The sequence below is a fragment of the Anolis sagrei genome, chromosome 2, assembly GCF_037176765.1.
Source record: "Anolis sagrei isolate rAnoSag1 chromosome 2, rAnoSag1.mat, whole genome shotgun sequence".
Classification (NCBI taxonomy): Eukaryota; Metazoa; Chordata; class Lepidosauria; order Squamata; family Dactyloidae; genus Anolis; species Anolis sagrei.
Window position 1 is genome coordinate 237,096,419 of NC_090022.1, and position 27,186 is coordinate 237,123,604.

The 27,186-nt window shown below is 40.4% G+C and overlaps 1 protein-coding gene across 2 annotated transcripts in view; it reads right to left on the reverse strand.

Annotated features, from left to right (window-relative positions):
* The window catches only part of SLC12A2 (solute carrier family 12 member 2), a 69,161-nt gene that overhangs the window by 24,863 nt on the left and 17,112 nt on the right, over positions 1 to 27,186 (reverse strand). For both annotated transcript variants that reach the window (XM_060761996.2, XM_060761995.2), the window contains exons 3-14: positions 25,243 to 25,318; positions 24,535 to 24,630; positions 23,341 to 23,480; positions 21,812 to 21,922; positions 19,485 to 19,593; positions 15,911 to 16,038; positions 15,742 to 15,826; positions 6,908 to 7,062; positions 3,936 to 4,043; positions 3,355 to 3,478; positions 3,015 to 3,116; positions 2,208 to 2,363 (exon numbers count right to left, since the gene is read on the reverse strand). In XM_060761996.2, the coding sequence (XP_060617979.2) occupies positions 2,208 to 2,363; positions 3,015 to 3,116; positions 3,355 to 3,478; positions 3,936 to 4,043; positions 6,908 to 7,062; positions 15,742 to 15,826; positions 15,911 to 16,038; positions 19,485 to 19,593; positions 21,812 to 21,922; positions 23,341 to 23,480; positions 24,535 to 24,630; positions 25,243 to 25,318 (1,390 nt within the window). The remainder of the gene's footprint in view (positions 1 to 2,207; positions 2,364 to 3,014; positions 3,117 to 3,354; positions 3,479 to 3,935; positions 4,044 to 6,907; positions 7,063 to 15,741; positions 15,827 to 15,910; positions 16,039 to 19,484; positions 19,594 to 21,811; positions 21,923 to 23,340; positions 23,481 to 24,534; positions 24,631 to 25,242; positions 25,319 to 27,186) is intronic.

The following is a 27,186-nucleotide window of genomic DNA, read 5'->3' on the forward strand; positions in this document are numbered from 1 at the left end:
CTGCAATGCGCTCTATGTGGGGCTGCCCTTGAAAACAGCTCGGAAGTTCCAACTGGTCCAACGGGCAGCGGCCAGGATGTTAACTGGGGCCCCTTACAGAGAGAGGTCAACCCTCCTGTTCAAGGAGCTCCACTGGCTGCCGTTTATTTTCCGAGCCCAATTTAAGGTGCAGGTGCTTACCTACAAAGCCCTGAATGGTTTGGGACCATCCTACCTGCGTGACCGCATATACGTATACGAACCCACTTCGGTCATCTGGAGAGGCCCTGCTCGTGATCCCGCCTGTGTCGCAAGCACGTTTGGTGGGGACACGAGACAGGGCCCTTTCTGTGGTGGCCCCCCGACTCTGGAACACCCTCCCCAAAGATCTTAGACAGGTCCCTACACTGGCAGTCTTCAGAAAGAACTTGAAGACCTGGCTGTTCCGATGTGCCTTCCCAGATTAGGAAATCTCCAATACCAAGTCCCATAAGCACTTTATTAAAACTAAGATTGCTGCACACCGCACACTACACTTGCCCTATAATCCTACATACCTCCTGTCACATCAGCACTTTTAATCCTGTACCCTTTACTCTGGCCTGGCTCAGTTTTATTGTGTCTTAGTGTATTGTTTATTGCTTGTTGTTTATATTGCTTTAATTGTTTTTAATTTGCTTTAGGTTTTGTATTGTTATATTGTGTGTTGAGGCCTTGGCCTTTGTAAGCCGCATCGAGTCCTTTGGGAGATGTTAGCGGGGTACAAATAAAGTTTAATAATAATAAAAAATAATAATAAAGGAAGATTCCAACAGGAAATCTATATTAGAATTTAACTATGTAAGGCTGAACTTGTAGTATGGGATTCAGTGCTTACATTAGGATGGGAAGGGACCACAAGGGCCAACCTTGTCCAACCCCCTACCATGCAGGAATACACAGCCCAATCAAGCCTATCCAACTTCTTTTTAAAGACATCCAATAATAGATAATTCACTTTTAAAAAATAAGAATATAAAAAGTCATACTCTTTTTGTCTAGCACATTAACTGAATTTGGTCTTTTGTTTTTAGTTTAAAAAAAATCCTAAATGTGGTCTTCATTCTTCCTCCACCATCCTACTTGTAAACCAGATTTGGGTACCAAACTCTTATTCTGGAAATCTCTCAGTGTATCTGAATACAACCATGATGAATGGAGGGTTTGAAAGACATTGAGATCAAAGATTTACTTGATCCATCATCTGCCCAGCATACAAGCATCTCTTGTGCTCCTGTGCCCCAGTGGATCCAAACAATTTGATGCACACAATACATTCTTCGGGTGAAAGGGTGTATGTTAAAGACAAAAATGGTTGGGAACTAGACCTGGTAAATATTTGAACTACAACAAAATATTTGAATGACAACAAAACACAATAATTATAATAACCTTTGCTCTCTGTAACATTTCAATAGTCCCAAAGAGGTTTTTAATAACATCCACGACCTCAGTGTTCCTTCCTCCTTCACCTTCAGTACTAGGAGGGCAACAGCAACAGAATGAGGGTGAATCCATGAAGAACTTTACGTAGGGTTAAGCAAAGCTTTGCAACCTACTACTAACTCATTGCTTGCCTCTGGGGTCAAGTTTGACTTGGGTGGGGCTTGCAACTTAATTTATCTTGCAACCTGACAATATCTAAAGCACCTATGCCACATTCTTGTTGGCATAACTTAACTGTGGTGGTTTGAAGTCTTCAGAGAAGGCGAAGTCTAAAGATCCATAATAATTTGGGGTAGGATAATATGTTTGCCAAGTTACAAATACAAGAGACCATTTTCTTATCTTGTTCGGATGTTGGCAAGTTTTGAAATATTGTGCTCTCTGTGTGGGGTGCACTGTTCATAATAAATTAGCTAAATAAACTTCCTAATCCTTTTCAGTTTTTATTCTGTCACAATGCTTCTCACAACAAAAGCTCCCCTCCTTTCTTGATATTCAATACACATGGTTTCCTAGAGCTTAGAAAATCTTCATACTGTTTCCCTAGTTACAGATTTTAAAAAGGTAGCCCTGTTCAGAAAGCTTCAGATTATAACAAGAATAGTTATAGTTTTCTGATGTAAAACAATACCTGAATTAGGAAAAAATACCCCAGAAACATACATGTGACCTGTGCTAAATACCCTGTTAAACTAAATTGTAATCCCTCTTATAATATTAATATATCCCAAACATGCACTCACCTGGCTTCTTGTAAGTTACATAAATGTAGAGTCCTAGAACAATGACATATGTGAGGAGTGCTGCCCACCAGTTAATGACAAACATCACTATACAGCAAAGTATTGCTCCAACTAATGACACCCACATGTTGTAGTATTTAAAAGCAGGACGCCAACCTATTTGGAAAGCAAAAAAGAAATTAGATGCATAAAGAGAAAGAGCCCCTTTCAGTGTGCATATGAATACTTCATGCAGTATAAATGAATATTGCCAACATTCTGTCTAAACATATATGCTTAAAAACCACCAACAAAAAGTAACAGATGAAGAAATTTTGAATTATTGAAAACAAGGATAAGATAATGGGGATATCTGGATATTTGCTCCTGCACTACTTGTGTTGGCTTGTTACAACATTCAGACTTGGCAACCTGACATGACTCGCTGAGAAGTCAGAACAATAATCTATAGATTGCTGTTCATTTAATTCTCTATCTCTTTTGGAGGAAGACCAGCCAGAATGTTGGGGGGTAAGATGCTGCAATGATATAATTACAGAGAATATGCCCATTTTTAGCCAGTTTTTTTGCAGCTAGAGCAACCCAGCAGCAAATAGTAGTCTGCCAGTACTAAACTGTAAAACAAGGAACTCTGACTTTCACATGAGAACCTAATCACAGGATGACATGCATTGCTTCTTTTCAAGTCTCAGGTTCTTTAGTGCATTCTCTAGCTACAATCTTGCCAGAAGGGTATTTTAAATTAAAAGAACTTAAATTTAACTCTACTCACTCATATTTGTAAGAGCAACAATATTAAATCCATACCTGGAGATTTTGCAAGCGAAGCATGGAATACAGAGAAGTTAATTAAGGCATAGGAAGCCAAGAAGAAGTTGGAGATAATTGGAGCAATTACATTCAGTTCAGCTGTAAAGATAGGAACACACATTTGATGTTTAATTGTTGCAATAGAAGTATGATAAATAAGATCTGTAACTTATAACAGTCTCCTTTGGAGCGTGCATTCTTTCCTGTCCCACATATGGGGAAAAGCACAGGAAACTCTATGCCACCTTAGTTCGATTCACATGCTATTTTCATGTGTTACTATTAAGCCACCAGAAACTGTTTTCTAAAATTCCCAACAGCATATGAATTAACTAACCGATCAATATGAATCCAAGCGCAATCAGGAAAGTAAGAAGATATCCTCGCAATGGTTCATTATTCTTCCCATAGCCTTTAGCAAACATTAGGAAACCTGGATAAATATTGTCCTTGCACAAAGCCTAGGGGTGAGAAACATATAGAAAATTTAAATGCCACAATACAGAAATAGAATTTAAGGCAGCTCAGGACACATAGACCATGTGAAGAATGTAATTTATGCCAGTCAAAACTACTGCGACTACAAAGAACAATGTGGTTTTAATATCGGAAGCTCGCTAAACTAAAAGCTTGTACTCTTTAGTTACATTACCTTACGCACGTGCATGTATATGATCTTGCTACATAAATCATTAGTGTTTATGTATCTTGTTGAGTCTAGTTAGAATAGACTCAATTAAATAACGAGAAAACCAGAGCTGTTTTGATGAAAAGAATATATATATATTCTTTTGGTATATACACACCAAAGTGCATACATTTAGAAAAATGCTGTCAACTTCAAAAACAATACAAATAAACAAACTTGTTTTCACAACTAAGTTTGAGTCTTCTGTGATGGGAATTCAAATTTCTTACCTGGAAGATTTTAGGTGCACTAACAAGAGATGCCAAAGCTGAAGAAAGGGTAGCAGAAAATATGCCAGCAGATATCAGAGGTGCAAATCCTGATACCATACTCATCACCTGAAAACACAATATATATTTTTTAAAAAAACAAGGGCAGGTTTTAACTGCGGTGGTGAACAATGGTGTTAACACTCATTTCTTTGTCTAAGTAAAAACTATTACAGCATGTGGGAAAAGCATGGTCATACTTCATGAAGAAGTACTGCGTGTTTTGTTTTGCTTTGTTCTCTTCCCATCTTTTTTGTCCTTCTTAATATTAGCTGGAATCCTGTTGGGGAGTTATGAATACATAAGCAAGCATTGTTGTTATTGAGCTATACAGTGAATCCTTGGTTTTCTGGACAGCAGCCACTGCAAGTGATGGGGGTCTGTTCCCTTGTTGACCAGAAAATAGCTGAAGTCCCCATCCCATCTTACATGCAGAGATAAGATCCTGTTGTAATTTCTTCTCATGACAGATGTGACACATGCAAGCAAGAGTGTAACTGTCAGTCAGCTGCTTCCCACAATTATATGAAATGGTATTCTCAAGAGAATGTTAATTTAACACTAGTACTTGTTCAGAGAAGTAGGTTTGATAAAAGCCTACCTCTCTGCTTTAGAAAAAAAGTTGGAAATTTGGTTAATGATCTCTTCAAAAAAATATTTTGTTACTGATAATTCCTTGTAGTGTAGCGAGGGCCACATCTGCCTTATGGTTGCCTTCAAAGGACCTTTTGTAACTGTAAGACTGTATAAATATAATTATGTTGCCCTGGCACTGAAAGTCTCACGGGCCACATAAAATGATGTGGCGGGCCAATTTCAGCTGGTGGACCTTGCGTTTGGCACATGTACTCTAACAGATTTGACAAAGTGACATAAGACAACAAGGTAACTAAATTCAGCTAACTCACTCAGACAAAAGGTTATTTAAATTAAATAACCTTAACTGGGTTATCAGTACACAGAGTGATTTTTTAGCACCTTTGAGACTGTCAGAAACATTTGCATAAGCTTTTGTAGACTTAGTCTGCTTTCTCAGGTGCTCGACTAGGTTGTTGCTTGTCCCTAATTATAAGTATTTGAAGGCAGGAAAAGCTATCACGGGAAAGTTTAGACCAATGATGTCCAAACTTTGACTATCCAGGTGTTTTGGGTTTCAGCTCTCAGAATTCCTGACCTTTGGACAAGCTGGCCAGGGTTTCTGGGAGTTGGAATCCCAAACACCTGCAGGACCAAAAAGGTTGGACATCACTGGTTTAGACCGTATTGCCTTAAGCAAAGTCTCACAACGAACACTTAAAGAGCAACTGTGTATTGTCATAACTGTGGGGAAGGTATCATGGTTTGAACTGATGCTTTGAGTGAACTTTACTGTATCAATTATCTCCTTGTGGAGACATTCCAGTTTAATTACTATGAATTGTTTCTTTCCACAGAGAGGGGTGGTGCTATGCTACAGGACGGATTGTATGGAAAAGATGTAGTGAATATAGAAATCTGCCCAACTTGCTCACCACTTTTTTCATCATAGCTTGGTTCTTAACAACCTCTTCACATAAGAGACTTGAAGTACAATAGGATTCTTGCTTTTTTCTTAAATAATTTTGTTATTTGTATAATTGAAATAATATAATAAAATTTGTTTAAAACTGCAAAAAGAAGTTTGTCCTCTGTCATTAGGAGTTGCTTTGAAGTGAGCATGGAAAAAGAACAGAGCTCAAGCCTAGCTGCATAGCTTTTCAGATCCCAGGCAAATATAATGTATTTTGCAGTTTTCAGAACATATTTTTTGGGAAACAAAACATACTGGAAATTTAGATTAGAATTTCTTCCCTTTTAACATTCATTGTACGTGACAAAAGTTTCATTTTGAAAGATTAAAAAACCCAAACACTACTTTGGTTCTGAATCACAGTTCTAATTGTACTAAACAAAGATATTATAAGACATTAAATGGCTGTATTTTTAAAAAATACCAATTTTTATAGTATTTGATTTGTCTTCAAACTTAGTATGTATATGAGGTAGTCAAAACAACCTAATAGAATTAGATACAATGGAAGGAGGGTACTGAAAGCCTACAAAGTGTCTGAACAGTAGGTAAAAACAGGCATATGAAGCAATGCTTCCCAAACAATTTCCAGTCCTCATATGTACACAACATTAACCACATAATGTAAACATACAGATTTAAATCCATTACCTTGCTAGCAGACATCTACATCAAAAGAGTTGCACAAGACAATCTGATGTGGTAGACAAGTATTCTTTTTCCTAACATGCCGCCAACCAGACTATCTGATGTTGGGGGACCAGTACTTTTCTGTTTTAATGTACCAGGGACCAGTACCATATTTGGACTACTGGTTGCAAGCGTTCCTTTCTTTCCTGGATACTGCTGGATCATTGCAACTGTTATTCTTATGGCACTGGTACACTAAAAAGACCAATACTTTTGAGGAGCACTGCAGTAGTATAATAGTCTTTCTTTACACCACCACCTCTTTTTGGACAGGACAGCTCACCATGCCATCCAAAAATCCAAACTTGAGGGTTTCCCAGCTTTCTATGCCATGCTCTGAGGGTGCATGGAGATAGACATTAAGCAGTAACAGACACAATATCAGCAGAATATTGATCCACAATAAACATAGCTCAGGATTTAAAAGATAACTTCACAATAAATATAATAAATATCTAAAGATTACAACTGCTTGTCTGTAAACTCACATTCTTGTAGAGAAGATTTAATTAAAGAAAAATGCCCCACTTGAAATGCTTGATCCAATGCACACAAGGAAAAAATGCTAAAATTCTCTATTCTTATAATGATGTCAAACAGTCCACCAACATTTATTTTCTGAAGCACGCACAAAATGCATAAGACATCTCAACCATTAAACTGACATTTCCAAGCATTAGAAATTGCTCTTCACCTGGAAGTTGTGCATCAGCCCATAACGACAGGTATCTGCCTTTACACAGGAGGAGAAATCAAAGTTCAGTTTGCAAGCTGCTGTAGTACAGTTTGTCAGCTCATGGATAATTGTATCATTTATGCTCCCGGAGGCATCGCGAACAACACAAGACCCTAGAACAAAAGAAACAGAAGTGAGCTCTTCAAACAGTAAAGCAAGGTGTCTTCGAGCTGCCTTGAATATACATTAGTAAATAAGGATCACTTCTAATAAATTACTTCCAAAATGCCACATATATTTGTGTATAAATTGAGGCATTGGCCTGTTGCTGCTCCTGGGCCAAACTCAACAGCTGCTAATGGTAGCACCTCTATGCTCTTTTCACGTGCTCCTTTTGCCCAGGCAAAAAAAGGCCATGCCCTTAAGGCAAAAGCTTTAGCCATTCTAGAAGAAAAGAAGTACTAACTCCCTCTACCCTTTCCACTATGACACTGCTTTGGGTCTTTTTGAATGCCTGGGTGGGGAAATGGCAGAAGCTAGGACAACTGGCACTGTGAGGTGGTGCTGAGGCTTTCTTTTCACTGTGGAATGACCCTTGACTTATCAACGAATCATATAAAAATCTATAATTTTTTGTCCAAAACCTGCTCTTGAGTTACACACCAAAGAGACACATACACAATCAACGTATATACAATAGCTACATATAACACAGACAAGGTGTCCTTCTCTTGAACTTTCAATAACTTAAAAAAATCCAGGTTAAATGTTTTTGAATATTTACATAAAACTAATTTAAGGTAAGACTCTGATTAAATCATTATTCTAATCTTTTTCAATGTAAATGTGCTTACATATCCTTCCAGTAATCAACATAGTTTATTTTAGCTATACATTTAGGGGGAAATTTATTTATTATTTATTTATTTACTTTGTTATATACTGCTGTTCTCAGCCCAGGGGCAACTCCCAGCGGTGTACAACATGGAAAGAACAAGGTTCAAAATAAAAGACACAATATAAAATAATCCACAATCCATCATTAACAAAAAACATCATCATCAAAAAACATCATCATTACTACGAAAGCCATTCCGAGTCGTCTCATCGTCAAAACCACAATCCAGTATCATTTTCCGTTTTTCCATTCCTATAGTCAATTACCAATCATTGTTCGAACGCCTTCTTGAACAGCCAAGTCTTTAATTTCCTGCGGAATATCATCAGGGAAGGGGCCAGTCAGATGTCCATGGGAAAGGTGTTCCACAGCCGAGGAGCCACCACCGAGAAGGCCCTATCTCTCGTCTCCACCAGCCGTGCCTGTGAAGCAGGTGGGATCGAGAGCAGGGCCTCCCCGGACGATCTCAAAGTCCTGGTGGGCTCATAGGTCGAGATGCGGTCAGATAGGTATCTTGGGCCGGAACCGTTTAGGGCTTTATAGGCCAATGCCAGCACCTTGAATTGAGCCCGGTAGCAAATCGGCAGCCAGTGGAGCTGGTACAACAAGGGGGTTGTATGCTACCTGCGTCCCGCTCCTGTTAGTATCATGGCTGCCGCACGTTGGAACAGTTGGAGCTTCCGGGCCGTCTTCAAAGGCAACCCCACGTAGAGAGCGTTGCAGTAGTCTAAACAGGATGTAACCAGAGCGTGGACTACCGTGGCCAAGTCAGACTTCCCAAGTTACGGGCGCAGCTGGCGCACGAGCCTAAGCTGTGCAAATGCTCCCCTGGTCACCGCCGAGACCTGGGGCTCCAGGCTCAGCGATGAGTCCAGGATCACACCCAAGCTGCGAACCTGCGCCTTCAAGGGGAGTGCGACCCCATCCAGCACAGGCTGTAACCCTATACCCTGTTCGGCCTTGCGACTGACCAGGAGTACCTCTGTCTTGTCTGGATTCAATTTCAATTTGTTCGCCCTCACCCAGACCGTTACAGTGGCCAGGCACCGGTTCAGGACCTTGACAGCCTCCTTAGTAGTAGGTGGAAAGAAGTGACAGAGTTGGACATCATCTGCGTACAGATGACAATGTACCCCGAAACTCCGGATGATCTCTCCCAGCGGCTTCATGTAGATGTTAAACAACATGGGAGACAGTATTGAACCCTGTGGAACCCCACACAACAAAGGTTGTGGGGTTGAACAGGTGTCCCCCAATAACACCTTCTGGGACCGGCCCTCCAGGAATGACCGGAGCCACTGTAAAACAGTGCCCCCGAGACCCATCCCTGCGAGGCATTCCAGAAGGATACCGTGGTCGACGGTATCGAAGGCCGCTGAGAGGTCCAGCAGCACCAACAGGGACATACTCCCCCTGTCGAGCTCCCGGCGCAGATCATCCACTAAGGCGACCAGGACTGCCTCAGTTCCATGTCCCGGTCTGAAACCAGACTGTGCTGGATCCAGATAATCCGTGTCTCCCAAGAATACCTGGAGTTGTGAGGCCATCACGCGTTCCAGGACTTTGCCCAAAATGGGAAGATTGGAAACTGGCCGGAAGCTGTCAAATTTTGTGGGGTCCAGTGATGGTTTTTTTCAACAGCGGTTTTATTATAGCTTGTTTTAGGCTCGCTGGAATCTTGCCTTCCCGGAGGGAGGCATTAACCACCACCTCAACCCACTCCTTTAGAAGCCAGGATGGGCAGGGGTCTAGGATGGACGTGGTAGGCCTCATTCCTCCAAGTATCTTGTCCACATCCTCGGGCTTCACCAATTGAAATGAATCCATCAAAATAGGACAAGCAGGTGCTCGTGTTACATCCTCAGAGATTGCCCTTAATATGGTCTCCAGACCAGAATGGATCAAAGTGACTTTGTCTGCAAAGAACTGAGCAAAAGCTTCACAGCAAGAGGCCGAATTGTCAGGGTTCCCGCCTAAAGTGGCGAGGTTTAAAAGGCCTCTGACAATCCGGAACAACTCAGCCGGACGGTTCTTTGCAGACGCAACAGTGGCCGCAAAGAAAGTTTTCTTTGCAGCTTTTACTGCCGCGGCATATGCCCTTAGAAAGGGCACAAACCGTGTTCGATTTGGCTCACTCGGATCCGAACACCACACACTCTCTAGTTCCCTCTTCCTTCGCTTCATCGCTGCCAGCTCCTCAGTGAACCAAGGGGCTGGTTTAGCTCAGCTACTTGAGAGGGGACGTTCCGGAGCGATCGTGTCAATTGCCCTAGTCATCTCCCCATTCCAGAGAGCGACCAGGGCATCAACAGGGTCACCTACCGAGGTGGCGGGAAACTCCCCAAGAGCCGTCAGGAATCCATCCGGACCCATAAGCCTCCTGGGGCGGACCAACTTAATGGGTCCTCCACCTCTGCAGAGGTTAGGGGGCACAGTGAGCCTAAATCTGACCAGGAAGTGGTCGATCCATGGCAACGGAGAGATGGTCAACTCCTCAACACCGCCACCTTCCTCCCATCCCTGGCAGAAAACCAAGTCCAATGTATGTCCAGCACAGTGGGTGGGGCCAGATACTTGTTGGGACAGCCCCATGGTTGCCATGGCAGACATGAAGTCCTGAGCCGCTCCTGAGAGGGTCGCCTCGGCATGGACATTGAAGTCTCCCAGCACAAGGAGCCGTTGAGACTCCAACGCCAGGCTCGAGACCAACCCCGCTAGCTCCAATCTAGCGGGGGTGCAGCGAGGTGGACGGTACACTAGCAGAATCCCTATTTTGTCCCGGTCACCCACCCTCAGGTGGACGCATTCAAAATTTGTTGACTGCGGGATGGGGCCCCTGGTCAGAGGGATGGAATCTCTATAGATCACTGCGACCCCGCCTCCCCGCCCTCCGGATCTCGGCTGATGCTGCACAGAAAAACCTGGTGGGCAAAGCTGGGTCAAATTCATGCCTCCAGCTTCGTCCAACCAGGTCTCCGTGATGCACGCCAGATCTGCCCGCTCATCCAGGATTAGATCCTGGATGAAAGTTGTTTTTCTATTGACAGATCTGGCGTTCAACAGCACCACCTTCAATCCAGAGCGACCGCCATCCTGGTTACACCAATTTACCATATTAGGAATTACTAGTGTAGTTATACGATCCCTAGGCCGAATTAATGGTCTCCTTTTCCCGCATCTCCCCTTCCCCACAACGACTTCTATGGGAGCTCCTCGGCTAGTGGAACACCTCCCCTCCTCCATGCCGCAATCCAATTCCATGACCTTAACTTCTGTTCCATTATTGGTTGTTTGGTTTGTTAGGATCTTACTTTGCCATGTTCTTCCATTCCCTCCCCCCCCCCCCCCGCCTTATTATTTCCCACGACCTCCAGCCCGTTTTGTCCCTTGTCCCTTCCACAGATAATTAACACCAAGGACAATAAATATAGGGGAATAGAGGACCACATGGGTAGTGGTGGTAGGCACTTCAATAGAGTTTACAGTGTCAGAAGTGCAATAATCGTCGCAATCGCGTGCAAACTGGAGCAGTTCTTAAAGTGCAAGTTCTTAAAGTGCAAGGGAAAACCAGAATCTAGCACTAAGTGCTATCTAAAGTGCGGCATGGAGGGATTGGAAAAAGTTAAAGCGCTGAGTTGGGAGTTAGCAGCAAGTAGGGCAAAGGGAAGCAATAAAGTGCTACGCTAGGCTATTCGTAAACAATTCAGTAAGGATATTAGTAAACAGATATCGATTGGTAAGGTTATTGTGGTTCACAGATGTAAACGATGGACGGCTGATGTAAACCAGCGAATGGTTCTCTTAGTCCTTCCGGAGATAGTCAACAGCAGTGTTGGTCAGCACAGTTGGTCCACACACAGCCTGATCCGCACAGTCGGTCGACACAAGGATCAGTCTGCACAGGTGGTTGGTCAGCGCAGTTGGTCAGCGCAGTTGGTCCGCACACAACCTGGTCTGCACAGTCGGTCAACACAGGGGTCGGTCTGCACAGGTGGTTGTTTAGCGCAGCTGGTCAGCACAGTTGGTTCACACACGGGCCAGCAACACAGTCGGTCCGTCAGCCTGTCGAAGTCGAGCCGTTTCAGCGATGGTATGCTGGCCAGGCTGGAAGAGGCCGGAAGAGGCCAACGAGATGGAAAGGGGGTTGGCCAGGCGTGAGTCTCTGGCAGCTGCTAGGCCGCAATTGATGGTCTAGCGGCCGTGATGTTTCTCCTGCGGCAGAATGCAAGGGGGCGCCCACCGCCAAGCCGAAGCAGCTGCTAGGCCATGTCCAGGTCTTCACTACAAGGCTAGGCCGCTGCTGGGCCCTCGCCCAGATGGAACTGCTGGAGAGCCGCTCCGTCAGCGGCCTCTGCAGCGGCGCAGGCTGGGCAGCTCGCGGCTTGCCCCTTCACAATGCCCCGAGGGGGGGTGGCTCCTGCCGCAGCCCCAGCAGCGATGGTGGCAATGGCGGCCGCAATAACAGTGGCTGCGGCAGCGGCCTCCGCGGTGGCACAGGCCGGGCAGGCCGCGGCTCAACCCTTCCCAGCGCTCAGAGGGGGAGGGGGCCACTCCAGCCGCGGCCCCGACCGCGATGACGCCGATGGTGGCTGAGGCAACGGCTGCTGCGGCGGCAGAGGCCGGCAGGCAGCGGCTTGTCCCTTCCCAACACTCCGAGGGGGGGCGGCTCCAGCCGCGGCCCCAACCGTGATGGCAGCAATGGCGGCGTCGGCCTCAGCGGCTGCACAACCTGGGCAGGCCACCCCTTCGCAATGCTCTGAGGGGGGGGGGGGGGCGGCCAGAACACCAACACTCACCAGGTGAGGATTTAAGATCTTGTTGAGGAAGGGGAGCCAGCCGCGTTGTAATGGCGGCGCTCCCTTGTTTTCCTCCACCTTCCCGGCTCCTTTGTCCTGTGCTCCTCGGCTCCCCCAGGCCACTCGGGCCCCTACAGGACCTGTGGTATTTCTGGTATTTCTCTCCTCAATGGAGGGTGGTCGGGGGGGGGGGGGTCGCTCTGGATTCCCTAGGATTTGATTTTTAGTCGGCACAGCTCTGCGTTCTGCTGCTGACCGCCATACCGGAACCAGAATATATACCGGAAATATATACCGGAAATATATACCGGAAATGCTGTGTGTATATGAATAAGGAAAAGTGGGAAAGACTGGCACTGAGAGAGGAGGAGAGGAAGGAGAGCTGGGTTGCTGTGCAGGGAGGTGAGGGTCCTGGCAGGAAAGCATGGGGCTGAAAGAAGCCATTTCAGCCCCATGCCTCCTGCCACGACCCTCACCCGAGTATAAGCCGAGGGGGATTTTTCAGCACTAAGAAAGGCTGAAAAACTGGGCTTATACTCTAGTATATACAGTAAGTATGTATCAGATTGCAGCATTAAGTAAGCACTTTTACATCAGATTTGATCACCATTAAGTCACTAAAATATTTTATTCTGTCTAAAAGTTTTTCAAAAATTCATGAGCACAAATATTTTAATTTACTTAGATCTCAGAAGTGAGAAAAGTCTCTCTAACAAATGAATTTAGTGATGACATGTATGCAATATATTTGAACAGTGATAATTTGAAACCAGTTCCCAAAATTTGAGGTGCTTTTCTTCTTTTATCTGAAAGATCATGATTATCATCACAGCTGAGTAGAAACTTCCTATTCTGCTCTAATTTCTATTCTGAAAATAAAGTGTCACCCAAGACTCAAACTAATCACAATGCTGAGAAATCACCATTAGCTTTCTACTTGAAATCCCTTTTCATTTGAAGACAGAAAGCATCAATGGTATTCAAGGGTGGTTAAAACACAAGAGTTTTCTGACCTTGTATATAGAGAGATTATCTATATTTGTCTTAAAGTAATTGTTAGTTGATTTTTAACTTGTACTGTTTTAAAATGTGTATTATGTATTTTAACTGCTATATAACTGAATATGTTATATGTTTCTTCATCACAGTTTCGCTGTTGAGTATGATTTTCTTTTTGCCCCAGAGAGATAAGTCAAGAGTTAATTGTATTTTTCTGACTTTTAATTCTTCTCACATAAAAATCCTTATGGTGGGTTTTCTTTAAGAAGGCACTGATAGTAAAAGAATCTCATTTTTCTTTTGGCATTCCTCAAGTCTTGTGACAAACTAATCTTAAACTTTGAGCAATACAACTGCAAACCGACTTTGGTCTTCAAGAAAGATATAAAACACAAAAGATATAAAACACAAAAATGCTGATCATTTAAAGTCATAACCAACAACCATCGCTTTTTGGTTTGAAACAAGGGAAGTATAACACCGAAACCATTACTTTGCCCTTATTAATTTTAAACTAGATCAGGTCAGATCTGCAAACTAGATCATGTCAGATCTGCAAGAGAACATTTTATATGTCCAAGAAACAGCACAGGCAGCATTCAGAAATACTGGTAATCTAAGATAACTTCACATCTATTGGGGGAAACCAGTGCAATAGTTATGATATAGTACAATTCCCAGTAAGTGTCTTCATTCCTATATACATCCCCTACACATCTGCCCATTGAAGAATGTGCATAATAATCTGCCAAATGAGGCCAACATTGTTCTGATGAAGTGAGCTGCCTTCCATGAGAGCTCATGCCAAATAAAACTCACTGCTTCTTAAGATGCCAAAAGAACATTGTTGGTTTTAAAACTGAAAGATTTTTATTCCAGTGATGTGATTTGATCTGCGAGATCTCATGCAACCTTTCCCACAATCCAGTACAATGTTAATTTTGCTTAAACCTACTGTCTGCAAACACACTTCGCTTATTGTTCTTTTAGGTCATTAAAAAAACTCTTTGCGCCATACATCTCTATTCATTTAACACATTACGGATTATTAAAAACTGATTGTAGGGTTTATGATCTGAAAAACCTTATTGCAGTAGCTTTAAAATACTGTCTTGAACAGAAATTTTATTTATCCCATAAGTGCATGTAAAACTTATTTTATGGTGGACTGAACCAAGCTGGATTTACTTCCAACTGAACATGCACAGGATTGACTTGTTACCCATGACAATTTATGATTAAAACCCATGTCAGATGGAACACTGATTCTACCACAAAACTAAGATGAAAGCATGGTATTTAATGATTTTCAGGGATAGAATTAAGGCAATTCTCCTTAGCCTTTGCTGATCTGCAGATTAACTTTTTAGCAGTAATGACAAAAAGGCCTTGGGAATTATAGGATTCCAGCCATGTGACATCTAACAGCTGGGGCAGGAAGGGAGCAGAAAGGACCAACTATGCTGGCACACTAATTCATCAAGTTAATTTGCTCTCTAAAATGTAAGTGCAAAATAATGCTGTCAGTAAACCTTGAATCTTCCTATCATAAAGGTAACACATGCAACCTAAAGTGTTTTTCTGCATGCCAATATCCTAGGCTGCAGTTAAATTAAACACAAGCATTTACATTAAGGATGACACAGAAATTCAAAAGGTAATAAAATCATTATTTGAATATTCAACATTTTAGCAGAAGGACTGTTTCTCTCCTGATGCAAAGCTGCCTTGCAGACTATAGAAAAGATCACTTATAAAGGATTTTAAATGCATTTAGCTTCACAAAACATGAAACACAGTTGCACCTACAGAGAAAGAAATGTCGAATGCCCTGCGGGAAGGGTACTTGAAGATGGAGTAATCTATATATACAAACTTTTCAGATGTGTTTTGTATTTTCTGATATGATTGGAATGGTTACTTTTGAACCATGGCAGATAAGAGAAGAACTTTAACAAAATCATTATCATTCCACATCTATGCAATTGAATGTCAATGAATCCAAACTAACCAACTAATAATTTACAGAGTAAAGTCAACTAAAAGAAGTTCTGCACAAAACATTGGTAAAACTCTAACAAGCCACTCTGCACTGGAGCTTGTGATGCAGTGTAAGTAGTAGACCACCTCCAAGGAATTTATAAATTGAAGTTATTTACCTACTGATACTGCAATTCCCATGTAAACTATTGTAGTAATTAAGATGGCCAGAAGTGTTCCTTTAGGTATGGCTGATTGAGGATCCTAAAAAATAAATATATCAGTGAATTTATTGATTGAAAGGAGATTCAAACTGACCAAGTAACAGAATAAGGAAAAGCTACTCACCGCAAGATCACCTGAGATATTTGCACCTGCCAAAATGCCTGTTGCAGCTGGGAAAAATATAGCAAATACTGAAAAGAATGTTTCATCTCCTCGGAAATCTGGACCAAAATTCTCAGAAAATATTTCAGCTGTAGAAAGAAACAGTTTTTTAAAGAAATGAATTTGAGTACAAGCAGTCCCAAAATTACAAACACTGGACTTACAAAAAATTCATAATTAAGAACATGGGTAAGACAACAGGAAGTGAGAAAATGTGCCTGCAGGAAGGGAAATTCACTCCCAGAAGAGTAATTATGGGGGGAAAGTGTCTCAACTGAAGCTTTAGCACCAATACTTATTTCCACAACAAGCCAAATTTTTCAGAATCCAATCATGACAGGGACAAAACGTCAGGTGAAATCATCTGAACAGGGGCACAAATAGCAAAACAAACACCACACTAGTGTAAATAAGGCATGGGCAAACATCCGCCCTCTAAGTGTTTTGGACTTCAACTCCCACAATTCCTAACAGCTGGTTGTGGAAGACCAAAAAACCTGGAGGGCTGAAGTTTGCCCATGCATGGTGTAAATCCTCCCCTATGCTATCGAAAGCTCTTTATTTATTTATTTTGTCTGGAGTTTACACTTTAAAAAGCACCTTTTCTAAGTAACATACAAATTCAACATAAGAACAAATCTACAGAACATTCGTAACTTGAGTACCTATATTCTACCATGTCCTCAATATCTGCTTCATTTAAACTGCTATAAATAAAATTAGAGGAAGTCAGCTTAGACCAGGGGTCCTCAAACTAAGGCCCGGGGGCCGGATGCGGCCATCCAAGGTCATTTACCTGGCCCTCACTCAGGGTCAACTTAAATCTGAAATTACTTGAAAGCACACAACAACAACAACAACAACAACAACAACAACAATCCTATCTCATTAGCCAAAAGCAGGCCCCCACTTCCCATTGAAATACTAATAAGTTTATATTAGTTAAAATTGTTCTTCATTTTAATTGTTGTATTGTTTATTTGTTGTTGTTGTTTTTTTGCACTACAGATAAGATATGTACAATGTGCAAAGGAATTCATTCATTTTTTTTTTCAAATTATAATCCGGCCCTCCAACAGTTTGAGGGACTGTGACCTGGCCCTCTGTTTAAAAAGTCTGAGGACCCCTGGCGTAGACTAAGATCAATATATACATTTAGAATGGGGTTTTGGTTTTGTTTTCCAACTATTTAGGAATCAACTCTCCAGCAGCACAAGGGCAATGCATGCCCTTACTTGCTCTAATCTTTCTCTGATTACAAATTGTAACTTAAACACGTTAACTAAATCAGAATAATTACAGATTTGCCAAAACAGAGTTAGTGTATGGCAATTTCTCTGTAATAAATAGATCATAATTGTTTTCCCCTCCAAAAAAAATGATTTGTTCAAATAATATAAAATCTGATACAGAAGACCTCTGGATGGACACAAACTGACTTGCAAATTTAAAACTGAAGGCATTACTAATTTCATGTATGTCCCGTGGCAACTGCTAGGGGACTCTAACTAGTTCATTTTGTCTTTGCCCATATGTTGCAGCCCCTAGGCCAGTGCTTCTTAGGCTATCTTATGTGGGCAACTACAGGTTTTCCCACATTTGCCAGGGGTCAGTATACACCCCATATACTCATAGGTAAATCTAGAAATTTTAGTCAAAATACCCAGCCCCAAAACCCAGTCGACTTATCTACTGGTCAATGTGAATTCTGCACTGACTACTCTCTCCACCATGGCACCGCTTCTGACCTTTTTAAACACCTGGGTGGGGAAATTGTGGTAGCACCCTCTGAGGCAGCACTCGTACTTTCCCCTTTCTTTGGAATTACCCTCAATGCTTTATAAATCATATCACAATCCATAATTCTGCCCCCCACATCTACCCTCATCTTAATACATGAGATCAACTTATACATGATTTGTGAGCATGGCCATTCCTTTCTTTTCTGAAAACTCTCCAGTGACTAGAAATTGATGGCTTGTGCCCCATTGTGTCCATGAGTCCCACTTTGACTAATACTGCTCTAGATCAACACCTTAATACCTCAAAAAGAATATATGAAAGGATGTTATTTTCATTCCCATTATACCAGCTGCCAGCACACCCAGGTCCTTCCAGGTAGTTGCATTTATGTTTCATCATGTGCAGATAGTTCATTCTCAACTTAAGACTTTAGACTACTGGCAACAAGTGAAGCAGCAGATCATTCTCCACTTTCTTTTGCATCTGGCTAGTAGGCAAGTAAGCAGCAGGTGGGAAATCAGATTGGCTGCCTCAGAAGTTTTAGTAGGAAATTAAAGTACAAGAGAGACAAAGTGTGGATACATTACACGCCCATATTATGAGCAGCCACAACATGTGAGGCTAGATGAAGTGTTTACTGCTTACATGGGATGCACAAAGTAGCATGAATCATAACCTTTTTTTTCTCTTTTAGACATTTTTTTAAAATTAATCATCTCCTTAAACAAAATGGTTTTGAAAAAAATGTTCCAGTTCCATATGCATTTAAACCAGGGAGCTCACAAAACAGCATGGAGGATTTCCACTGCATCATTTCCCCCTAGCTGTTAACTTCATTAGGCTCAGTTATAGACTGTATTTGCAAGCAACTAAATTCTGGCTTGATGAGGGAAAGGTAGCATGTACCACTATTCTCTGCTGTGATGTTACATATGAGTAAGATGACTTGTCTCCCCCTCAATATGCCAGAAAAGAACATATGGTTTGTTTAAATGATGTATGTTTTGTTGGTAATAAGGCAAATTATGGATTGAGGTATCTGAATCTGAAAATATTGGATGGATGGTTTAGGATGCATTGAATTACTCTCATTTGGAGACAAAGCAATTGGGTAGCATACCTGAGGACACTGTGTACAAGGAGATATAATTCAACATAATTCTCATTTCTTACTGTGTATAGCTTAAGGCTATTGTCTTCATTTCTGAAACACAGGGTAAAATGTACACACATGCACAACAAGTGGATGGCGAGAGTGAAAAATGCTACAGAAAGGTTGTGCATTTTACAAAACATAAAGCTCAAGTTAATAGGTTAGGTTTGTGAACCAGATAATCAAAACTATAAGGTGCAACAGGGTTTCCTTGGCTTCTCATCCTTTCTACAGCCCATCTCTGAGTCTTTCTATTTGTGCAAGGCACCGCCTCTTTTGAAATTCGCATTGATTTCAACTTGCACTCAGCTCAAATCACACAGAATAAAGTTAGCTGTGCATAAGCTACACTGACAGATGAAACTACATTCTAAAAGTATGTCACATGATTACATATTGAAATATGACTTGAACCAAATTCTTAATCATTGACATCAAGACATTGTTTTGTTTTGATTAGAAATATGTTACAACTAAAGTTAAAGTAGTTCTGGGTAAGAAGGAAAGGTGAGAAAAGCAAACATTTTGTGTCTATGAAGTAAATGACAGGGCTAATACCAATTTAAGTATAATGCAAAAGGAAAAGACAAACACTGGAGCAGCATTTTAAGTGTATTTGTTTTGCTAACTATCCTTTACCTTTGTAGCCAAAAAAGCCTTTAGCCTTCTTACTCTCAAATGGAATAAATGTTCCTATGATGAAGTCAGCAATGGCTATTAGCAGGATTACCAGCAGAACAATCTGTGCCTGTAATATGAGAAGTGAATGGCATCAATTCAATCAATTTCTCTCCAAGTTAAAAATCTTCAGCCCTAGGTTTGAGTATGCTGGTCAACTACATCAAACAAAATCATCCAATAAGGTAATGGAATAGGCGGCATCCTCCATCCAACCCCCAGTCTTGCAGTAATTTCAATCTAGCAAAATAAGAAAACCTTTTTGAGAGGCTACCTGCTGTAATATGCCTAAATGAACACTGCTTAGTGAATAGAGTACTGGTGTAAGGCCAAGTAGATTCAGATTCAAAACTCTTACTGGTATCATAGAGCTCATTAAATGGACCAGTCAGACTTAACCAATCAGAAGGTCATTGTGAGAATAACACAAAAAGAAAGAAAATGTGCTCATTATTATGAACTCTTTGGAGTGGAATATAGTGTGGAAGAACTAACAGACATAAAATGTGCGAGACATTTTAAATTACTGTTCTTTCATGTCAATCTTCAATTTCTGAACTAGAATAAGAAGACATAATCAAAGATCATCAAGTCATTAAAAAAATACTTGATAACATTTTTGGCAAATATTTGATTGGAGGATTAGCCAAATCTTAAAGCAATCAGATTTCATTCACTTATTTCAGAGATAAAGCTTCAAGAAATACAGGAAGGTTTAATCCTATATTTATTTATTTTTGTATACACTCAATCCTCCATATTTATGGATTTTTGGATTTGATTATAATTTGTGGATTTCATTAATATGTTATATCTAGGAATCATTAGGTTCTCTCGATAAACTTTATGCCTGGAAATTTCTACAGGTATTCTGCCATGGGCATTTTTTATTTGTGACATTTCCACTTTCACGGGAAGAGTGCTTGAGCCTCTAACCCCAGTAAAAGTGAAGGGTCTACTATAAAGATAGGAGAGTAATTTGCTTACACCATATTTACTTCTATTGCCCCTCACCTCACTCAATCCAAATTATACTCTTCTTCTCAACCACACTGAATCTACATTGCAGCTTTCCCATTTAAATTTCACCTGCAGATTCCCTCAAATAGTTCTGATTTACATAACATTCAAGTCCTGAAGACAAAACAGCTTTGGGTTTCTAAAAATGTAAATGTCACACAGGGATTGCTGGAAACTGCCTCAGTGTGGCAGCTGTTCTACATGTATTTAGATCAATTCAAAGCATAATCTCTCTTCACTGACCACTGACAGCAATCAAGTTTCAGTCTATAATTCCTGTGGCCATGGCACTTTGTCTGTTAACTGTGCTAGAAATTGTATCTCAACATGGAAGAACTTTTTAATATGACATTGCAAAAGTAGGCCATAATAAAAAACTAAGTTCACAGCAAAGCAATGGCCATCTTTTTGCTAATGCTTACTAGCATAAACTACAAGAAAATTAATCTCAATTAGAAAATGTTTTAAAAATTACATTAACTTTCATAACTTGGCTTTAAAATTACATTTTTGGAAATACATGACCATTAAATGATATAAATTAGAAATTGACAATTGTTAAGTGAAATGATGAATTTTGGAAGTGAATATGATTATATCTTTCCATGCCCTGAGTAAAGAAAAAAAAATGATTGCAATGCAAAGGAAATCTATAGATTCATTATCCAGATTTCAAGCAGAGTCAACAAAATGACTAAGCGTATGCAAGATGTTACCTTCCTTAACATTAACATTCTCATTTACACAAAATGGGTGTGTAAATTCTGCACCAACACAAAGTAGTTACTGTGCAAAATCTTTGAACATTGCATACAAAAATCAACTCAATTGTTTATTCAATAGCCCTAACTTGCCTTAGGGCTTATCTTTCTTCTTTCAAAGCAGCATATTTATTGCCAATTTGTACCAGCTGGCTGAGTTGAATATATAATCTCCTTTTCTTGGCACACATTTCTCAAAATTGTTCACAAAACTACTGCATGTTCGGGACACTTATCCGAACTTGCTGCAGGGCCAGAAAAGTCAGATATTTGACGAATTCCTTTTAAAATGCTCACCAGGGCAGGCAATTTCAAACAGCATCTACACAACATATCCTGACCTCAGATCCAGTTATTTCAAGAATGTTCCAGAGCCAGAAGTCTGAATATTAATATACTGATTCCAATGTATATTCTTTCAATATTTCCTTATGATCTAGAAGGATTTTTTTTAAAAAATCATAGCTGATCAGTGCTCCAAAGCTTCAAATGTTTAGTGTTACTTACTTTTGCTTCCCATTCCATTCCTGCTACAGATATGCCCAACAAAATAACAATTGTAATTGCTCCTATAATTCTGATGTCATTCATGGGATCCAACATAAGAACTTCATGTTCCTGTCAAAAAAATTGAAGCATTAGGTTTGACAAGATTTAGAAAACAAAAACATATGAAACAAAGTAAATGTCTGTAAAAATCATGTGTGAAGACTGAAAATGTTCTTTTAGTGGCTCTAGTGATTTCTGGAGGATATGGTATGCATGTGATTTTCTTGAGTAGTATAAGCCTTGTATCCAGTGCTCTATAGGCATTTCCTAGGTTCCCCAGTAAGACACTATGATATACTTCGAAACAAACATTGATGTTGTTCTGGAGGACCTAGCAATGTTTAGAGGTATGTCCCCTCTGGACATTTCCTAGGTTCTCCAGTGCAACTCTGAAATTTGTTCATTCAATAGGGTTTGCTATTATCTATGATTTTGCCTAACTATGGTAAGTCTGGGAACATATCCCCTGGCACGTTTGATATAGGATTATGTTAAACTTCACAATTGCAAAATATTTGATTTAACAGCATCTTTCCTCTGCAATTCAGTTTTCTTCTAGTTCCATAAAGTATGGTACGCAGAGACTTTTTTCCCCAACCAGATGATCAAACGTATTCCAAGCATGTCAGGCATGACATGTCAGCAATAGACAGGACAACAGCTCAAAGGGCCCCAAATCAACACATTGTGAATATGAAGGCCCTGACATGATTGATCCTGTCCAATTCACATAATTGTATTTCCCTTCGTAATATTCACTCAGGCTATTTTTAAAACCCTCTACTAGTACCCATGATGGCATTATTCAAAACCTCATTGGAGCAGGAGAGAGGAGATTCAGGGGGATGTGCGTGATGCACCAGGAAAGGAAAGATCAGCTTTCCTCTGCCAGTAGCAACCATTATAATAGCAATGAAGTTTTTTTTAAGCCTCTTCTGACACAAACAGGGGATGTTTCAAAGGTTTACTGCAGTTTCAGGAAGACACACACCTCTTAAGTTTTAAGGTTAGAACTTCCCTTTTCAACAGTGTCCACTCTCAACTAGGAAAGCCTTGTTTGTTCATTATTCTTCCTGCTTCCACTGGAATACTTCAGCACCATGCCATTTGCATCCCTTTTCATGGTTTGCTATGCCAGGGATGACACTAAACTTTCATAGGCTCAAGTAAGTTCTTTTGACTGCCCTCAAAGTTAAATGAAACCAAGCCACGATTGTTTGATCTCCAACTGGTCCCAACAAGTATTTTGCTTGCCAAGTGCAGTTCTCATAGCACCAAATCCAAGGTCATTTACATGTCCCTCTTTTAAAAAGCGAAAACAAGCAATGAGTCATTCAGTAATATAGATTTTCCATCGCCCATCTGCAGTGAGTTCGACAGTTGTTATAGATCAGTCTGATCTATAGAGGTACTGCAAGAATGCAATTGTGAAATTCATATTGTGAAATGCAATGTCAGCAAGAAACAAACTAGAGTAATTAACTTACCTTAAGTAGTTCTACAACTGTCTCTGCAAAACCAACTACATACATGGCTACAGCTACAGCATTAGCAAAGGCAAAGATCAGCCCAATTGCACCGCCAAATTCTGGGCCCAGGCTTCTGGAAATTAGGTAATAAGCTCCTCCTGAAGAGAAAAAGAACTTAAGCATGTTTCAAAACTGCAGTAACCAAGCTTTGGTAAGTAAAGCAATACTGTGTCCATATACACACTGAGCTTACATTCTACAAGCACAGATGCATATGCCTTATTGACATTACAGGAGCGGACATTTATAATAACCAACAGCAACCACAAGGTAAGGTGATATGAATAAGGTCTATAAACAAGTGGGAAGAGGAACTAAGTTCTTTTTTATTCATTGCTTATTTGACTTGTGGCAGGGATGTGCCAAGTGTGGCCTAGAGGCCACATATGGCCATCAAAATTGTTCTTGTAACTTTCAAACAGATCTCAAAACTGCTTTTTTGAGGATGAATTAAGTGGTTGTCCTAGCTTCCACTTTGTACTTTTGACATGAAAATGATTTCAGTGGTACTGAAACTTACTTCATGTGATGAACACAAATTCAAAGAAAAGAAAAAAGGGGGAGAAAAAGAATTTCTCTTATTCTTTTTTTGTCATACTATGAAATCATAAACACTACTTGCACATGCTATAATCTAATTAAAGATCACCAGGAGTCTTGCTATAATATGGAGGCAAAACAACAAACTGACCTAGATGCATATTTTAAAAACCACCTGCAGACCTGATGAGAAAATTAGAGCAAAAATGGTGAAACATCTTAAGAAAATTCTGACTTTTCCAAGCTGTAGTGATTGTAACAGGTACATCACTGGAATATAAGACCATTAGAGAAAGGGGAGCGTTTCTACATATAAATGCTTGGCAATTGAGCTCCTCGTGGCTCAACCTTAGAGGATGGCCATCCATCACTTTGTATATCCATATTCTATTATTGTAAACTTGGAGTATCTTTTATTTACTGTGTCTGAAGAAAGGAGAAGTAGAATCACCGTAACAGAGCTGACAAATAATATTTTTTCAAAAGCAACACCATGCTATATATTATGAGCATGCACAATATTGTTGCAAAACATTGCACAAATGGTAGGTATAATTATTGGCTACATTTGGGGACTTGCAAACAGAGAAGAATTAATTAAATCAGTTTTACCTCCTCTTACAAAGCCATTGGTAGCTATTGCTGATGTAGATAAGCCTGTGATCGTAGTTACAACAGTAGCCATGGCAATGACCAAAACTGCAAGTCCTGTAAGAAGATGATTGTTCAAATAATTAATTATAGGAATTGTAATTTCCCTAAAACATTTTCCTGATTAATAAACACTTTCTTCAATATATCCATATAACAGAAACGTCTTAAACTGAAGGCATGAACAAGCTTACTTCACCATTGTATCAAATACATATGTAAAAGGCATTAGTTCTTGGTTCTAAAAGTGAATTTGTTCAAGCATGAATTTGAACCCTTTTTAGGCAAAGCAGGTGCCTCCATTTTTGTGATACTGCATTCAATTCTCATTTCTAGCAATAGAAGAGAAGAATTGCTGGCTGCTGACTTAATGCTCTGAAAATTAAAGAAAACAGGACTCATCTTATGTACTGCTTTTCTCCATACTCTACTACTGAAAAATGAAGAAGCAAGAAATGGATTTTGCGCTTGAAAGATACGGAAGAGGCATACACTGAACTTCTAAAGTGGAAATGACAGGCTTTTTGAGAATGCCACAGATACTCAACAAGATATCATCTTATATCATTCTGTCCCCTCTCCCAGTTGTTACAAACCAGAAAGCACAAGGCTGACAGCAGCTCTCAAGAAGCAAAGTATCCAGAGATATTTTATTGGAGATACACTTACCTATGCCAGCATGTCCTACAATCCAGGACAGTCGAATGAAGAGCATCACACCCCAGATATTCAACATACATCGTACCTGGAACACCATAAGAACAAAATATATATATTAGCTAAAAATTAGCTAAAAAATTATAGCTAAAATTTTTTAAACCCCTGCAGTAGTTTGACTAAGTCCAGGAGATCAGGGTTCAAATCCCTGGCTCAGTGATGGAAACCCACTGCCTAAGAAGATGGATATGGCAAACTTCCTCTGAATATATCTTGCAAAAAACCAAAAAACTCTCTCTATGATAGGGCCATAGTAAGTCAACATGAAAGCGAAACACAACTAATGAATTAAAAATCCTACTGGTTAGTCACAATTAAATTGTGTGTATGCATGTGCCTTCAATCAAGTTACCTACTCACTTATGGCAACTCCACAAATTTTATTGTTTTCTCTTCAGCAAGGAATACCCATAACTAGTTTTGCCAGTTCCTTCTTCTGAAATATAGATTGGTACTCTCCAATCCAAGCATTAACCAGAGCTTATTTTCCACAATCAAACAGAATCTGGTGACTTTAGGTTATTTTAAAAAAGGTAAAGGTTTCCCCTGACACAAAGTCTAGTTGTGTCCGACACTGGGGGGTAGTGATCATCTCCATTTCTAAGCTTCCGAGGTCATGTGAAAAGCATGACTGCAAGGAGTACCGTTACCTTCCCACAGAAACAGTACCTATTGATCTACTCACATTTGCATGTTTTTGGACTGCTAGGTTGGCAGAAGCTGGGCCTAACAGCAGGAGCTCACCTCACTCCCCAGATTCGAACTGCTGGCCTTTTGGTCAGCAAGTTCCGCAGCTCAGTGGTTTAACCCACTGAGCCAGCAGGGGGCTTAGGGTATTAAGGCCCCCTCAGTTAAAAGCAAACACATTCAACCAATAAATGGTGCAGCAATACATACAATTACTCAATGATTTCAATAGATCTATTCTAATCAGGACTAAAACAGAATTTAGGACACAATGTTTAAAAATCAAATTCACAGGGCAACTTCAGAAGTTTGCCACAGGGGCAACCAGAGGTCAAGTTTTCAACTAGATTTCCCAAGTAGTTTTGCAGGTGTGACCCACCCAAGTCAAACAGTGCATCAGACATGCACTTTGACATGTCTGATTCATTCTAACCTTCAGTTTTCAGCTGGTAGCAGTGAGTAAACAAGTTTCTTCTTCCATAAACACACAATCAGTTGAATTATTAAAACATGATGAATGATAAAATGGGCAGGCTTTTTAAAATAAATTTCTTTTAACTACACTTATGGAAGCACCGAGATTGTGGCACAGCTGGCTGAGTGTCAGCTGCATTAAGATCACTCTGACCAATAGGTCATGAGTTCGAAGCCAGACTGGGTTGGAGTGGGTTTCCAACTAATTGTGTAGCCTGTTGTCGACCTTTGCAACCCAAAAGACAGTTGCATCTGTCAAGTAGAAAAATTAGGTACCACCTTAAAGTGTGGGGAGGCTAAATTAACTAATTTATGAGGCCATTAAAAAAAAGACTCCAGCAAGCACTCCAGCAAAAAGCATGCGGGGAATGCGGAAGTACTTCATCAGTGTCGCAGATGGACAATGAAAGCGACAGCTCCCCTGGCAGCCAGAAAAATTTAAATGGCCTCTGTTTATGTCTGTATATGTTGTATGTCAAAATTGGCATTGAATGTTTGCCATATATGTGTACACTGTAATCCGCCCTGAGTCCCCTGCGGGGTGAGAAGGGTGGAATATAAAAGCGGTAAATAAATAAATAAATAATAAGCCACTAAAATACAATATGTATTAGAATTCTGTTTTATCTAAAAACATGTGATCACAATACTGTTATGAGTTGAAGATGTTTCTGTTTCACATAGAAAAACGGTAATAGATATATTTGGGTTAAAAAAAACTTCATATACAAAAAG